This window comes from Mus caroli, chromosome 1, assembly GCF_900094665.2.
Source record: "Mus caroli chromosome 1, CAROLI_EIJ_v1.1, whole genome shotgun sequence".
NCBI classification, from domain to species: Eukaryota; Metazoa; Chordata; class Mammalia; order Rodentia; family Muridae; genus Mus; species Mus caroli.
The window spans coordinates 60,343,388-60,359,012 of record NC_034570.1 but is presented as its reverse complement, the minus strand read 5'-3'; the positions used below and the strand labels follow the sequence as shown (position 1 = coordinate 60,359,012).

The following is a 15,625-nucleotide window of genomic DNA, read 5'->3' as shown; positions in this document are numbered from 1 at the left end:
TTCTGTATGTTTCATTTTCCTCCTCCCTCTTCTTATTGTTATAGTTGTTTTGTTTTTGAGATAACTTCTCATGTAGTTCAGGATGCCTCCCAACTCACTTAGTAGCTGAGCCTGGACTTGAACTCATGATCTTGCTTCAGTCTCTTGGGTGTTGGGATAACAGGGGAGCTATTCCATGCTATCTATTCTAGCCTTATTTTCTATTTGCATGCCTTGGTGTACAAGCTGTTAGTGTACTGAATTTCAACTAAAATTTATTTATTTATTTATTTATTTATGATAAAGAACCTCTTTTATGCTCTTTTCAAATTATCACTGGATTCTTTATTGCATTCTGAACCTTGGCTGGTTATATCCTGAGCACTAGCTTGAGGGAAAGCAATAACCTTGACTTTCATTTCTATACATTTTCTAAGAGACTTATTTCATTACCTTCCCTTCCTTAAATCCCATTTCTCTTCTTTAAGGAATCATGATCGAACTTATTCCTCTAAACCTATCATTTACACCTAAGTTAACATGAATTCTTTCCCATATTAGATCTACAAAGAGAAGAAAAATAGGAGGCTGACTGGCTACCAGCTGTGTAATTTTAGGTCCCCAAGGCTTCATGACAGACATCTAATTTATACGAGTCAGTGAAAGCCATTATTTTCTTGACTAATCTTCCGTGAGGAAGGCAGATATCAGCAGGTCAGAAAAATTACTCCCACCTTTGAGTAGCTATAGTTATCATAAACTGTCTCCTTCGACATCATACCTTAGAGCTCTCAAATTTTATAGTTTTTAGATTAGGTAATCTCCTAAATTTTCCAAATCCCTGGGACATTGTCCCTATGAAGTTCCAATAGAGCACTGAAGTCCCCAAGGAGCACATGAAAGAGGATGCTAAGAAAACAGACACCAGGGCTTCCCCTAAAATTTCCTAAACTAAAACTTCTGAGGGTCAATCCCAAGAAGTTTTGTCCTAAACAGTATCCTCCAGTATTCCTTAAATCCTTTAATAAATTTGGATTTGTAGAACAGTTGTCCTAGATAAACATGTAAAGGATGATTTCTCCCCTTCTAGGCCAACAGTCAAAACAACTACAAAATGTAAACATCATGACATGGATTCTATATCATGTCCCAGGACACCTGATTCGTGTTTTTCTTTACACACTGAATTTAGTTTACTGAAACTAGTGACTTGTGACTACTACTTCTTCTCCTTCCTCTTCCCCCTCTTCCTCCTTGTCCTCCTTGTCCTCCTCTTTGTCCTCTTCTTTTCTTCTCTTCTTCCTCTTCTTTTTTTTCATCCTCCCTTCTTTTTTTCTTCTTATATCAGAACTTGCCAGTTCATTGATTGTATGATGGGCTGCAGAACAGCAAGACTCCATGGATATAAATAAGTTTGTGACCAAAGACTAAAAATATGTCCCTATCTGGCGTAATCACAGATTCACATTTCAGCTGTTTGATATACAGTAGACTCTATTTGAAACTGAAGGAGGGTAAGGGGAACTTGGGTTGATCTGGGAAACAGGTATGGCTTCTTTGCCACTGGCTGTTTCTTGTTCCCAAGTTTGCCCCCACCTCTATCCCAAGAGATTGCTCCTGGTCCAAAAATATCCAACAGGGAGAAAAGAGACTATCCAAGGGAGAAAATCATTTAGAACCAACCAAGGAGAAGTCTGGAGATGATAGGTCTCTAGGAAGCTATAAGAAAATTAAACCTAGTGACCCTGGGTGAACTCCCACATCTATGACCCCCCTCATCCTCTTAATAGGAGATGTTTACATGTTCTAATAAAGCTTGCCCTTTGTCCCTCTCTGTGACTAGTGTTTTTCTGCTGCATAGTCAATGTGTAACTTCCTCTCACTGCATCGGCTACCTTCAGGATCTATCTGTAACTCTTTGTCTCTCTGGTACCCTGGGGAATCTCTACTACCAGTCTTTATGGTTGCCACTTTTGTGCCTCCTCCTCCTCCTCCTCCTCCTCAGGTCTGTGACTTTTACTTTCATGCCAAGACCTTAGGGATCTCTGCTACTTTGCTGTCCCCTGCCTCCAATCTCAGCTGTTACCTGCTCTTAGTGTTCATAGCCCTCCAGATTTCACCCCACTTTCTTGTCTGAACTGGTCTTCTTCCCCAGAAGTATAATTTGTGTTCCAGCCCTTTGGGAATAATTCACTGGTACCTCAAAATGACCACCCTTCAATGACCCCCTGAGAACAATAACAACAACAACAAACAACAAACAAACAAACAGTGAATTCTGTGGCAAATAATTAGAACCTCACATACCTTTAGTTTTCTTTCAGTTATTATATTATGTAACTTGAAGTGTGAGTTCTACTGGTTGGAATAGTCATTACAAAGTAAAAATGTTAAAGTATTTTATCTAGAACAGCATTATAACTGCAATTAACTGGCCAGTGGAAGTTAAAAGCCATTTTCAGTAAATTAAATCTTGAAAGAATAGGAAAAAAATGAAAATTTCATGACCGGATATGAATATAATTTTACTTATAAATGAAATACATGAATAAATGAAGAAAGGCTCACTTAAGAGAAATTAATGGCATTTATTTACCTAGTGGGCACATGGAGGAGTACTTTTTATTTCTCAATATTTTGAATATTAATGTAGAGTTATAAATATAATTTAATAAATATATTTAAGTATTTCTATAGTTATGTGTACACAATAAGGAATTACGGTGAGAAAAGCCTTTCACAAAGGAAAGACTGCTTTAATCTATTCCCAGACCAAGTACAGTTTTGGGATACCAGGTTATCATTAACGAGCACTAAAAGATGATAGTAGAGCAACTGAAGGCAAGTGACTATTTTGGGAGTAACAGTTTGTGCTAGCAGAGAAGTGTGGGAATCAGTCTTGACCCTCTGCAGCATTTAATGAAGCATGAATTATGTCTATGCATATGGTAATTAAAGATGTAATCTTACATTAATTTTAAAAACTAGCTACTTGTTCACTGATTGCAGTATGCAGCAGAGTAATGCTGAGTTCAGTCAAGGTCAGAGCAAAAGCCACAGTGAACTGGATTGGCTTGATGTAGGTAGACAGCTTCCGTTGCTAGGATATTTGCACAGCTTTGTTATTAAGGCTCTTTCTTCAAGTCCAATAAACACAAGAACTCCTCCAATGGAGATACATTGACACAAGCATTTGCTAAGCGGTTTAACTTGTGCATAATTTCCATGGTAACCAGCCACTGTCTCTAGGCAGAGAGAAGACAACTCATTTTTTTCAAAGTGCTACTGATTCAAGTCTAATTCACATAATGTGGTTGTTTTGTGCTATGGGAATATGTGTGTGTTTATATTAAGAAATACATATAGATTGACAGATTCCATATAGTGGGCTGGTAGATGATAGAGAGATGGCTTGAGTATAATAATGTCAGAAAATATCCTTTCACAAATAATAATATGGGACATTTTAGCTAGCTTTGTTTTTGTTTTTTGTTTTTTGTTTTTTTTTGGTTTTTGTTTTTTTTTGGTTTTTTTTTTTGTTTGTTTGTTTGTTTTTTTTGGTTTTTTGAGACAGGGCTTTTCTGTGTAGCCCTGGCTGTCCTGGAACTCGCTTTGTAGACCAGGCTGGCCTCGAACTCAGAAATCCGCCTGCCTCTGTCTCCCAAGTACTGGGATTACAGGCATCTGCCACCACTGCCCAGTGAACTTTATTTTCTGCTTATACCATTATAATCTCTAATGGTCAAGAAAACTATGCAAGAAATAAAATATGGATATTTTACAGCCTCAAGATTTTACTTGCATACTGGTTATGATGACTTTTTAAATGTATCTGGCATCAGCTTATACATCAAACAAATAGACTACTTCTTAGATTAAATCAAATTAAGCACGTTGGAATAAAAAATGAAACTTGTGGAAGAGGTATATTCAACAACTGACGAAAAATTAATAATAAAATTGTAGTGTACAAAATGATAGTGATATTATTATCAATACTGTTTGTTGTAGCTGGCCTATATGATAGTTCCCAATGTTCTCTGCCTCCTGGTATTTACACCATAGTGTAGGATAATCCCATACTCTACCATGGTTGGATTTTGTAATACACAATAGAAGGGACACTCTGTGACTTTCAGTGTGCTGAATAAGAACACTGAACATATATATTAGTGCGCTCTCTCTCTCTCTCTCTCTCTCTCTCTCTCTCTCTCTCTCTCTCTCGTATAATTTGGAGAGAAGCCAGTCTTCATGTCATGTGTGGCCTTAAAGAGATACCTCAAAGGTGAGGAACTGAGGCTAACCAAAACAGATTTCAGTACAAGATAAAAACTTAAACTTGGAGAATAGTTGTAGAACCTTGAAATAGGAATGGCCCTTAAAAAGAAATGAGGAATGTGATTTTTTTTAAATATAAATTTTCTATGCAGTTTGTACAAAGAACTTCTGAACTTTGAGGAAACTGTTGATGGGCTTCACAGAGAGTAAAAAGATGCTGCCAGAACTGGGGGATGAAGACTTCTGCCATGTAGTAGCAGAACTAAGTTTGCATTGGTATGGAAGTAACACAAATGTGCACAACAAACTAGGTGACCTAATGAAAGAGATGTCCTAATAAGGTCTAAAATACACCTTCTGATTTCTTTTTGTTGGTTATAGTAAATCAAAAGATGAGATAGAAATTTAAAAAAAATATTAAAGATTTATAATATGAGACATGATAATATAAGAATTTCCCAGCTTTTACAGAGAACTGAAATTAAGCAATAGCTGGAGGCACAAATAAAATCCAGGGAACTACTGAATAAACAGAGTCTACATCAAACCAAGGGTGAAGATATAGAGTCACTCATTAAGACTTCAAAATGATCTAAGTCATATTTCAGAATACTATTGAATCTGACAAAGGCCATACTATTGAATCTTGACAATGTGCTTCAAATATATGTGTATATATATATTTATAATATACAAGTATATTATATACATTTATATAATGTTATACATTTATTTATACATATATTTGCATATGCACATATACATATACACATATAATAGTCTAATATCCTCATACTGTTATCTATTATATAATATGATATATATGGTACCCACTATTTAATTTTATATTATCTATTATATAATCTCATAGTTTCTTATATGACATTATAAGAAAATTACATGATTATCCTTTCACAGAAGCCTAAGACAGGGATGGGATATTCAAATGTGGATTATGTCTATTTCACTGAATCCTAATAAGATCCATACTGAACCTACAAAAACTTAAAAGGCATTATATCGTCAAAAGCACTTCTGGAGACATTAAAAATTGAAAGTAGGCTCTCAAACCCCATTCCCTAAATGTTAGTTGCAGGAAATAAGCTGTGAACATGTGCTACCTTTCTTGCAAGGAGAAAATTGATCTTGAGGATCTAACTAGCTCATAAGGAGAAGCCAGTTGCTACAGCCAGGAGTGGGCTACATTCTTTCAGAGAGCCTCCCACACGTGCAGCTCAGCATCAGAACTACTAGGAGCCTGTGCGTCCCACCTCATCCTTTTCAGTAGCCATGTACACAGCAGGCATGCCTTGCGCATAGTTTACCACACGTGGTTTCATGTCATTTATCTCTTTAGTTCATGAGCAGTTGGAAGAGGCATAATTCCAACATGCAGTGAATGAAAAGACCATGCATACACCACTAGACACAGCTGCAGAAATCTAAATAGGGAAATAGTAAGGATTTGAATTAAATAACAATGAGAAAGGATGTTAGAATGGAAGGTCGAATGTACATGATTTGAATTGGGGTGTACCTCAGGTATTTTGGCTTGTTGTTCTAAAGAGCTAGATTATAAATCTAGACCTTAACTGAGATGCACCTTTAGAAATTTTAAGATATCTGGGTACGTGGTTGGGCCACCTACTGAAATTGAAACCAATGAATGAATGCATATGTATTAAGCCTATGAACATAAAGACTCCAATGCTTTTCTACATGGCCTTTTGTTTTCAATAAGTCTGAGAAAGAATTCAAAAGTAAATATATCTATATAATCTGGTTTAGGAACATGTCTAGATAAATCATTTAAAAACTATCAAATGAAAAGGCGAGTGAAATACTAGAAGGAGATACCTGTGAATCATTTTTGATAAGATATTTGTATGCAGAATATGTTTAAAAATTCTTAAAAGTGAACATTTATATACTTCCATTAAAATGTGGGGAGAGTTTGAATAGCCCTTTAATAAAAGAGTATTTCTGAATAGCTCATAAGCATATGAAAGTCATTAGGGGAAAGGAAATGAAAGCCACAGTAGGAATCCACTAGGATGACTATAATAAAAACAGAAAACAGTAAAAAAAAAAGTTCCTGAAGATACAGACATATATAGATATAGATATAGATATAGATATAGATATAGATATAGATATAGATATAGATATAGATATAGATATAGATAGATAGATATATTGCTGGGGGAGTGTAAAATAGTTCCACCGTTTCAGAAAATAAAGTTAGTTCGTTTCAAATTTGGGCATAAATTTGCTCCACAATTCAGCAATTCTTCTCATGGCTGTCCACCATGAATGAATGGAAGCCTATATCCATAAAAGATTTAAGTGAAAAAGAGTGTCACAGCAATGTTATTCATAATATACAAAACATGGCAACAAACTATCTATCTAATGATGAGTAAAAAATGTTGATGCATTTATACAAGCTAAGGATATTCAGCAACAAAGGGCAATAAGCCATTGATGAGTGCAATGTCGTAAATAAAAAATCCTTGAAAACATTACACTAAATCAAAGAAGGCAGATGTGAGATACAAACTGAGCCATCCCATTTATACACAGCACTGAGAAAGGCAAACCAAAGCAGAAACCATATCAGAGACTTTCTGAAGTCTGTGTGGGAGTGGAGTTAACCACATGTGTGAATGATGGAAATGTTCTAAAATGGATTTTGGTGACAGTTGCACAACTTGGCAAATGTATCAAGAAATGATTAAAATATTAACTTTAACAGGTTTGACTTTACAGCATAGAAATTTTAACTCAATAAAAGGATATTTAAAACGTTAACTTAAAGTACTATCACCCAAACAATCCTTTCACTGGAAAATAGAAACACACAGGTTGTCTTATGAGTTATGGCTCATTAGGTGAAGGGCATTCCTTGTGAATCTGGGTTGCCCATAACTCCACTAGGGACTTAGAAGAGGTAGACTAGTTTGGTTCTTGTAGAAAGTATTTGAAGGCAAATTTGATACGTTCACAAAATAGCAGAGTAGAGTTGGAAGGTTTAAGGAGTAGACTTGATAATTTCAAAGCGTTTTAGCAACACCCATTTCAACACAGGGATTTACTGATGAAAAGTACCCTTATCCACTACAGCAGAGCCTTAATCATGGCTGCAGTATAATCTTCTTATAATATCATTGGGATTTCTGCACTTGGATATTTAAGTCGGGCATTGCATTAAATCTGACATGTCTTGCTACCTCTAACCTAATTTGCTAAAATGAGGAAATGAGGGGCATTCATAACATGTATTTGGAAATAACAATTTATATCTTGGCTAGAACTATATACATAGGAAGAACATACACCCACATTTTAAAGAATAAAGACTGTAAAAGAAACTAGAACCCAACCTACTTTTTGGTAACTGGGATACATTTCATTTTCTATCTATCTTTCCAGTGAAGTACCTTGAATTTGATGGGCCTCTTTCCTGGGACGTTTGGGAGGACAGGCTTCCATCGAAGGAGTTTCCCTGATGGCAGCCTGAGATGGTGGCCTTAGATGAGATGGAATCCGACTGCAGGGCTTCACTGACCACCTGAAGTCCCTTTTGGAGGTGAGACAGTAGATTAGTCCCTTTCCCTGCTTACCTCCTTCATGCACAGAGTGATATATATTGAAGGTTCTCTCTGAAGCATAAGGAAGACTTAGAGATTTGCCTTTGTCTAAAAGGCAATGGAAATAGATTTATGGAAAGCACCAGTCTCATTCCTAGCATTAGGTTTCAGTATTTTGTTTTTGTTTCATCTTGCCCTTCATTGTTTTCCTCTTCATCTCTATGGCTAGCATGTACACTTGTGAACCCCGCAGTTCAGGAAAGCCATACCAGCACCAACTGGGACAACACAGGGGTGTGGGGCTCAGCCTATTGCCAGCTTAGCAGGAAGCAATCTGAGAATGGAAGTTTTCCCATCATTCATCAAAAAACTGGGCATAACACAATTTTCAGTTGTCTGCAGGGACCTTTATCTGGTGTGTAAGCATACACTCAATGATTCATTTTATTGAGTAACTTATTTTAATTCCATTTGGCTGACACATGCAATTTTGCTCAGGTAATGGGAGGCTGTTTTATAGATTAACTTCTTATGTACAAAGACCCTCAAGCATTTGCCAAAGCAACTTAGCTCTTATGTGTTTTATCTTCACACACAAAATAAGACAAAATCAATTTGCACTTCATAGAAAGACAAATATGGCTAGAAATCTCCTGAAACAAGCCTTCAGAAGCTTAACAAAGAGTCATTTAGCATTAGTATTCTTCATGTGTTTGTGGTGACTGGGAAAATGGAAAACAAGTTAGAAGTCTGAGGGTGTGTCTTAGTCATTTAGGACACTTGCCTAGCATGTGGGAACAATCACCTTAGCTCCAGCCCAGCATCACTAAAACAAAAAAAACAAAAATCTGATGAACGGAAATCTTCAAATCAAGAACTGACAGTGTAAAGACAGAAATGTGTATATTAGAAAAGCATATTGAATCGGACTATAATGCAAACTATGATCAGCCCAATCACTAATTCTAAGAATAGTAAAGGAGGGCTGGGGAGATTCATCAGTCAGTAAAGTCTTTGCCTTGTCAGCATGATGACCTGAGTTCAATCCCCAGAAGGAACCCCTGGACAGTCACTTCAGATTGCCAGGGGAAACAGAGAGAGGATCTGGAGCTTGCAGGCCAGCCTGATGAGCTTCAGGTCAATGTGAGATCCCGTCTCAGAAAAGAAGCAAAATGTTGATGTTTTGTCTTTGTTTTTTCTTTTTTATTGGATATTTTTTTCTATGAGAGTGTTTCTCTACCCACCCACCTACTCCCACCTCCCCACCCTCTATTCCCTTACACTGGGCACCTATCGAGCCTTCTTAGGACCAAGGACTTCTCCTCCCATTGATGTATGACAAGGCCATCCTCTGCTACATATGCAGCTGGAGCCATGTGTATTCCTTTATTGATGGCTTAGTCCCTGGGAGCTCTGGGGGTTCTGGTTGGTTGATATTGTTGTTCTTCCTATGGGGTTACAAACCTCTTCAACTCCTCTAGTCCTTTCTCTAACTCCTCTACTGGGGACCCCACGCTCAGTCCAATGGCCGGCTTCAAGAATCCTCTATATTTGTAAGGCTCTGGTAGGGCCTCTCAGGAGACAGCCGCATCAGGCTCCTTTCAGCATGCACTTCTTGGAATCCACAATACCGTCTGGGTTTGGTAACTATATATGGGATGAATCCCCAGGTGGGACAGTCTCTGGATGTCCTTTCCTTTGGTCTCTGCTCTACACTTTATTTCCATATTTGCTGCCATGAGTATTTTGTTCTCCTTCTAAGGACTGAAGCACCCACCCTTTGGTCTTCCTTCTTCTTGAGCTTCATGTGGTCTGTGAGTTGTATCTTGAGTATTTGGGTCTTTTGGGCTAATATCCATTTATCAGTGAGTGCATACTATGTGTGCTCTTTTGCTATTGGGTTACCTCACACAGGATGTTTTCTACTTCCATCCATTTGCCTAAGAATTTAATGAATTCATCATTTTTAATAAATGAGTAATACTCCATTGTATAAATGTACCACATTTTCTGTATCCATTCCTCTGTTGAAGGACATCTGGATTCTTTCTAGCTCCTGGCTGTTATAAATAATGCTGCTATGAACATAGTAGAGCATGTGTCTTTATTACATGTTGGAGCATCTTATGGGTATATGTCCAGGAGTGGTATAGCTGGGTCTTCAGGTAGTGAGTACTATGTCCAATTTTCTGAGGAACCGCCAAACTGATTTCCACAGTGGTTGTACCAGTTTGCAATCCCAGCAGCAATGGTGGAGTGTTCCTCTTTCTCCCTTGCCAACATCTGCTGTCACCTGAGTTTTTTAGCCATTCTGACTGGTGTGAGGTGGAATCTCAGGACTGTTTTGATTTGCATTTTCCTGACGACTAAGAATGTTGACTTTAGGGGCTTCTTGGCCTTTCAATATTCCTCATTTGAGAATTCTTTGTTTAGCTCTGTACCCTATTTGTAATACAGTTATTTGATTCTCTGGAGTCTAACTTCTTGAGTTCTTTGTGTATATTGGATATTAGAATGGGTTGATTTGCATTTTTCTACATGCTGTCAGCCAGGTGAACCAGCACAATTTGTTAAAAATGCTATCTTCCCCCCCCCACCACCACCACTGGATGGTTTTAGCTCCTTTGTCAAATATCAAGTGACCATATGTGTGTGGGTTCATTTCTGGATCTTCAATTCTATTTCATTGATCTTCCTGCCTGTCTCTCTACCAATACTATGCAGTTTTTATCAATATTGCTCTGTAATACAGCTTGAGGTCAGGTATGGTGATTGCCCCAGAACTTCTTTTATTGTTGAGAATAGTTTTCGATATCCTGGGTTTTTGTTATTCCAAATGAATTTGCAAATTGTTCTTTCTAACTCTATGAAGAATTCTGTTGTGATTTTGATGGGAATTGCATTGAATCTGTAGATTGCTTTTGGCAAGAAGGCCATTTTTACTATATTAATTCTGCCAACCCATGATCATGGGAGATCTTTCCATCTTTTGAGAGCTTCGATTTCTTTCTTCAGAGACTTGAAGTTCTTGTCATACAGATCTTTCACTTGCTTGGTTAGAGTCTCACCAATGTGTGCAATATTATTTGTGACTATTGTGAAGGGTGTCATTTCCCTAATTTCTTTCTCAGCCTGTTTATCCTTTGAGTAGAGGAAGGCTACTGATTTGTTCGAGTTAATTTTATATCCAGCCACTTTTGCTGAAGTTGTTTTTCAGTATTAGGAGTTTTCTGGTGGAATTTTTGGAGTCACTTATGTATAGTATCATATTATCTGCAAATAGTGATATTTTGACTTCTTCCTTTCCAATTTGTATCCCTTTGACTTTCTTTTGTTGTCTAATTGTTCTAGCTAGAACTTCAAGTACTATATTGAATAGGTAGGGAGAAAGTGGGCAGCCTTGTCTCATCCCTGATTTTAGTGGGATTACTTCAAGTTTCTCTCCATTTAGTTTGATGTTCGGCTACTGGTTTGCTGTATATTGCATTTACTGTGTTTAGGAATGGGCCTTGAATTCCTGATCTTTCCAATACTTTTAACATGAAGAGATGCTGAATTTTGTCAAATGCTTTTTCAGCATCTAATGAGATGCCCATGTGGGTTTTTTTTCTTTGAGTTTGTTTATGTAGTGGATAACGTTGATGAATTTCCATATATTGAACTATCCCTGCATCCCTGAGATGAAGCCTTCTTGGTTGTAGTGAATGATTATTTTGATGTGTTCTTGAATTCAGTTGGCAAGAATTTTATTGAGTATTTTTGCATCAATATTCATATGGGAGATTGCCCTGAAATTCTTTTTTGTTTGTTTGTTTTTTGTGTGGTTTATGTATAAGCGTAACATTTTGTCTTTTACTGTGTAGTGTAATGCTAAGTGCAGCCCCCAAGACCAGAAGTCTGCATGTAGCTGCTGTAACCCTGCCCTCAAGTTAATTCTGATTGGTGAATAAAGATGCCAACAGAAAATAGATGGGCAGACGAGACATAGGTGGGGTTTAGGTTTTGTGGGCTTTTTGGGTGGGGGGCTGGGGGAAGGTGGACCATGAAGAGGAAGGTGCAGGAGAGGAGGAAGGAGAAGACACCAAGGTAAGGATCAAGAGAGCATAGCTCTGAGGGCTGCCCAATAGGAGTTAAGAGTGGGCCAGATAGAACATAGTAAGTAATAACTCAGGTTAGTAATAGGAAAGTAGATTCTAATAGCATGAAGGGTAGGCAGCTGCCCAGATCTTGTATTGTTCAAGATTCATTGTAAATATAAAGGCTGAGTATGTCTTTCACCTGGTAACTCAATGATCAAGGCAGGGTAGAAGCTTTGGGGTGGGATTTAAATATCTTCTACAGCAAAAAATGGAGGAGGAGGAAGAGGAGGGAGAAGAGGAGAAAAACCAGAAAATAGCACCAGAGGAATAACAATTGAGGTTGTTTTCTCATACACGCACACATCGAGAAATTTTTGAAATTAATTTTAGTAATGTATTATAATTCTAAACTCATTTCAACATATGAATGATATAAAAATCATTGATGTTTCCTTTTTCATGCAATATGTTCAAAATGGTGTACATGTTTAACACTCTCAATTCACTATAGCCACACTTCAAAGGATTCATTTCCACATGTGCCTAAGAGCTACATCAAAGACCCTAGCTTGGAGGGTGGAGTGGAAGATCATGCTATTCCTGAGAGTAAAATGTCAGAAAGAGAACCCAACTTTAACAGAAGGCATCAAGTTTTTACTTTGCACAGATTAAATGGACATTGAAGGGAGATCAAACGACATTTTATTTGATGCTAGACGAATGACAGCTGATACTGTTTTTTTTTTTCAGCTAATACTTTTTGTTACATTCTAGCCATCCAGATAAAGCCCTATTTTCTATAAACTGTTTGTTGAGATAAAATACTCATACTCTGTTTTGTTTCAACACATAGACTATTGGAAGATGCTTAAAATTAAATTTTTGGACTTGACTGACAGAAGACATCAGACTGAGCAAAGCTGCATGTTCAGGATGGAGGAGAGAGATGTTAGCTATGAGTCTAATGGGACGTCTGAGCCCTTACAATGTACTATTCAAAGAGTCCCCTCTTCTCATAAGCATGACAAACTAACCTCCCCTTGCTGCCTTGTGTCTTGATTGGGTGATTCACAGGTCTGACTCTGACTGTTGATTGGAGAGCTTCTTTTGGCTACAAAGATGATAGAAAAAAAATCATCACAGATTTTATAAGATTGTAAGTTCATTTTATTCACATGCTGTCATCATTTTCAAGTTTCAGACGATATTGCCCCCTTGAAAGAAAACATCAAACATCAAATCTTGTGTGATGCAACTGAAATCAAATAACCAGCAAGCATCTCTCATTTTGCAATTTATATATTCATTTCTTTATTCTGACTAACGAGGTTGAAGTTTAGGAGTTGGTAATAGTAAAAATAAGACAGGCATGGGCTACCCAACCCTTACTGTATACCAAGGCCTGTCCTAACTAGTTGAAATATGTTAAGTATTTTAATCTTTTTGGTTACTCTACTCTATTGATGATTCATTATGCTGATTAATGGATGAAAAACTCAGGCAAGAGGAAGTTTAACTTGACATGTATAGGAAGGTTCCAAACCAGATTTTATGGCATCAGCATCTGTGTTTCCAGCAGGAGGTAAGACATGGTGAGACATGTATGGTAAGACTCAAGTACTACATCTTGGTTTTGGCTTAGAAACATTGGGTAACTGTGATAGCAGTGTTTGTTATGACTTGGTACTGAAATCTAGTCATGTGGTCTAGGTCCTGTCTGAATTCTCTTCAGATACTGGGTACCATTTCAAGTCCCAGGCATCAGGTACAGGAAAATCAAATCAACAACAAGTGTCTTCCAGAAGCCAAAGGAAAGTGAATAATGAATCCAGGGAGGTTTACAGTTTCTTAGAAATCTTGAAAATGTGTTAAATGACTGTCTATGTATTAATCAAAATGGGAGAGACAGGGCTAGGATTGTAAATTGGTGGTAGAAAACTTGCTAAACATGTAAGTGAGTCTAGGGTCAAGGTTCAGGAGTCAGACCTTTAGCTGTGAAGGGCTGTTTCATTTGTATAGGAAAACTACAGCAAAATTAAAATTTTTAATTTTCAAAAAAATTAAAAATAAGATTTCTTTAACTTCTCTCAAAGGTATGAGACTTTACCAACACTTGGTTATACCTGTTCATATTTTATTCTCAGCTTTACTTCTATTACTTTTAGTTTTTTAAAATGTAATCTTACATTCATCCTCCGTTCTGTCTCCAGTTTGAATCCATATTAATTTATCTCATCCCAAACATAGAATCTAAAGCTAGGTTTCATCTAAATGTAGAATTCACAGCTCTAGCACCTTTACTCATTTAGTAACTTGATATTTAAAACTGCAATAACATTCTTTAATCTATCTTTCAAAAGTTAGTGATGTATGCATATACATATCTATATATATAATAACATTCATGTACTTTTTATTTTGTAAAAGTTTTCTTTGAACAACTCTATTTGTTACAGTAAGAATCTTTGCAAATGCATGACTAATAAGGAATTTGACAGTTACAATAATTCCTTAACATATCAGGTACTTGGAAAGTTATGTTCTAGTGGAAAAAGAACAGAAGAATGTGTTTATAGTCTTTTCTCCACTTACAGAGTCCTTTTATACACTTAACCCTTCACTGTCTGTGTTCAAAACTTACAAACTAAAAAAAAAAAATCTCCACAGATGCATATATATAATATGCACATATATATGCATATATGTATATAAAATTATAGCTTCTATGTTTTCTTAGATTTTCCATGTAATTTATTTATTTTTGACTTTTATTATTGACATAAAAAGTAGGATGGACAGACTAGAATAGAATTTATTAAGCATTTACTCCCAAACAAGTATCTTATGTCCTTTCACACTTACATTTATTAGGAAGCCAGGTAAAGTGGCACAGCATCTCTATTTTATATTAATAGAATTATATATTTTGGAATTAAGCTACATATATATCAAAAGATGAACTTAGAGTGAATGGTGAACCTATTGTATACTTATAAATTTATCATGCTGGACTCTTTCTACAATCCACTCAACCAGAGGACTAGCTCACTACAGAAGTCCAATTCCTCAAGTAAAATGCTTTGATGGTAATAAAACATTATGAAGAGATCTCTAAAGAAAATCTACTTCTTCGATTATACCCATGATTCAATATTAATGGCAATAATAGTGATCTCTTACTGTATAACAGGTATTTTTCTAGCTGATACATACATACATACATACATATACACACATATGTAATTTATTCTTCACAACATTTCTATAAACACTATTAATATTTTAATTCCTAGTTTTCAGATGAGGAAACAAACGCACAAGATAGGTAAATGACTTACCCAACGTCACATGACTCAAACATATGTGTCTCATGTTATCTGGGCCACCCAGGCAACTTTCCAGAGAGAACTGCTTCTCATTATCCTCTTAAAGGCAAGCCATTCTACCACAATCCCTACCATGAGGGAGCGGACCAAGGCTGACCCCTCTGTACTGGAGACACGAACCTGTAATGATGTTCCTTATGGGTTTTACCAGCGCAGTAAAGCCGGAGACTTCAGGCTGTCTGTGCTCCCACATAGGCTGCCATATAACCAACCCACTGGCCAGTCGGAAGGTGAGATCAGATTCCTGGGGAGAGTGAAGATCTGTGTTCAGTAACTGGTTTGTGTCAAGAGACTAGTCATTTTCTACAGACCA

General features: G+C 36.8%; 1 protein-coding gene across 9 annotated transcripts in view; it reads right to left on the bottom strand.

Moving 5' to 3' along the window:
- Unc80 (unc-80 homolog, NALCN channel complex subunit) overlaps positions 1–15,625 on the bottom strand; it is a 196,319-nt gene that overhangs the window by 165,279 nt on the left and 15,415 nt on the right. For all 9 annotated transcript variants that reach the window (XM_021162288.2, XM_021162282.2, XM_029478005.1 and 6 more), the window contains exons 5-7: positions 15,433–15,556; positions 12,961–13,037; positions 7,698–7,837 (exon numbers count right to left, since the gene is read on the bottom strand). In XM_021162288.2, the coding sequence (XP_021017947.1) occupies positions 7,698–7,837; positions 12,961–13,037; positions 15,433–15,556 (341 nt within the window). The remainder of the gene's footprint in view (positions 1–7,697; positions 7,838–12,960; positions 13,038–15,432; positions 15,557–15,625) is intronic.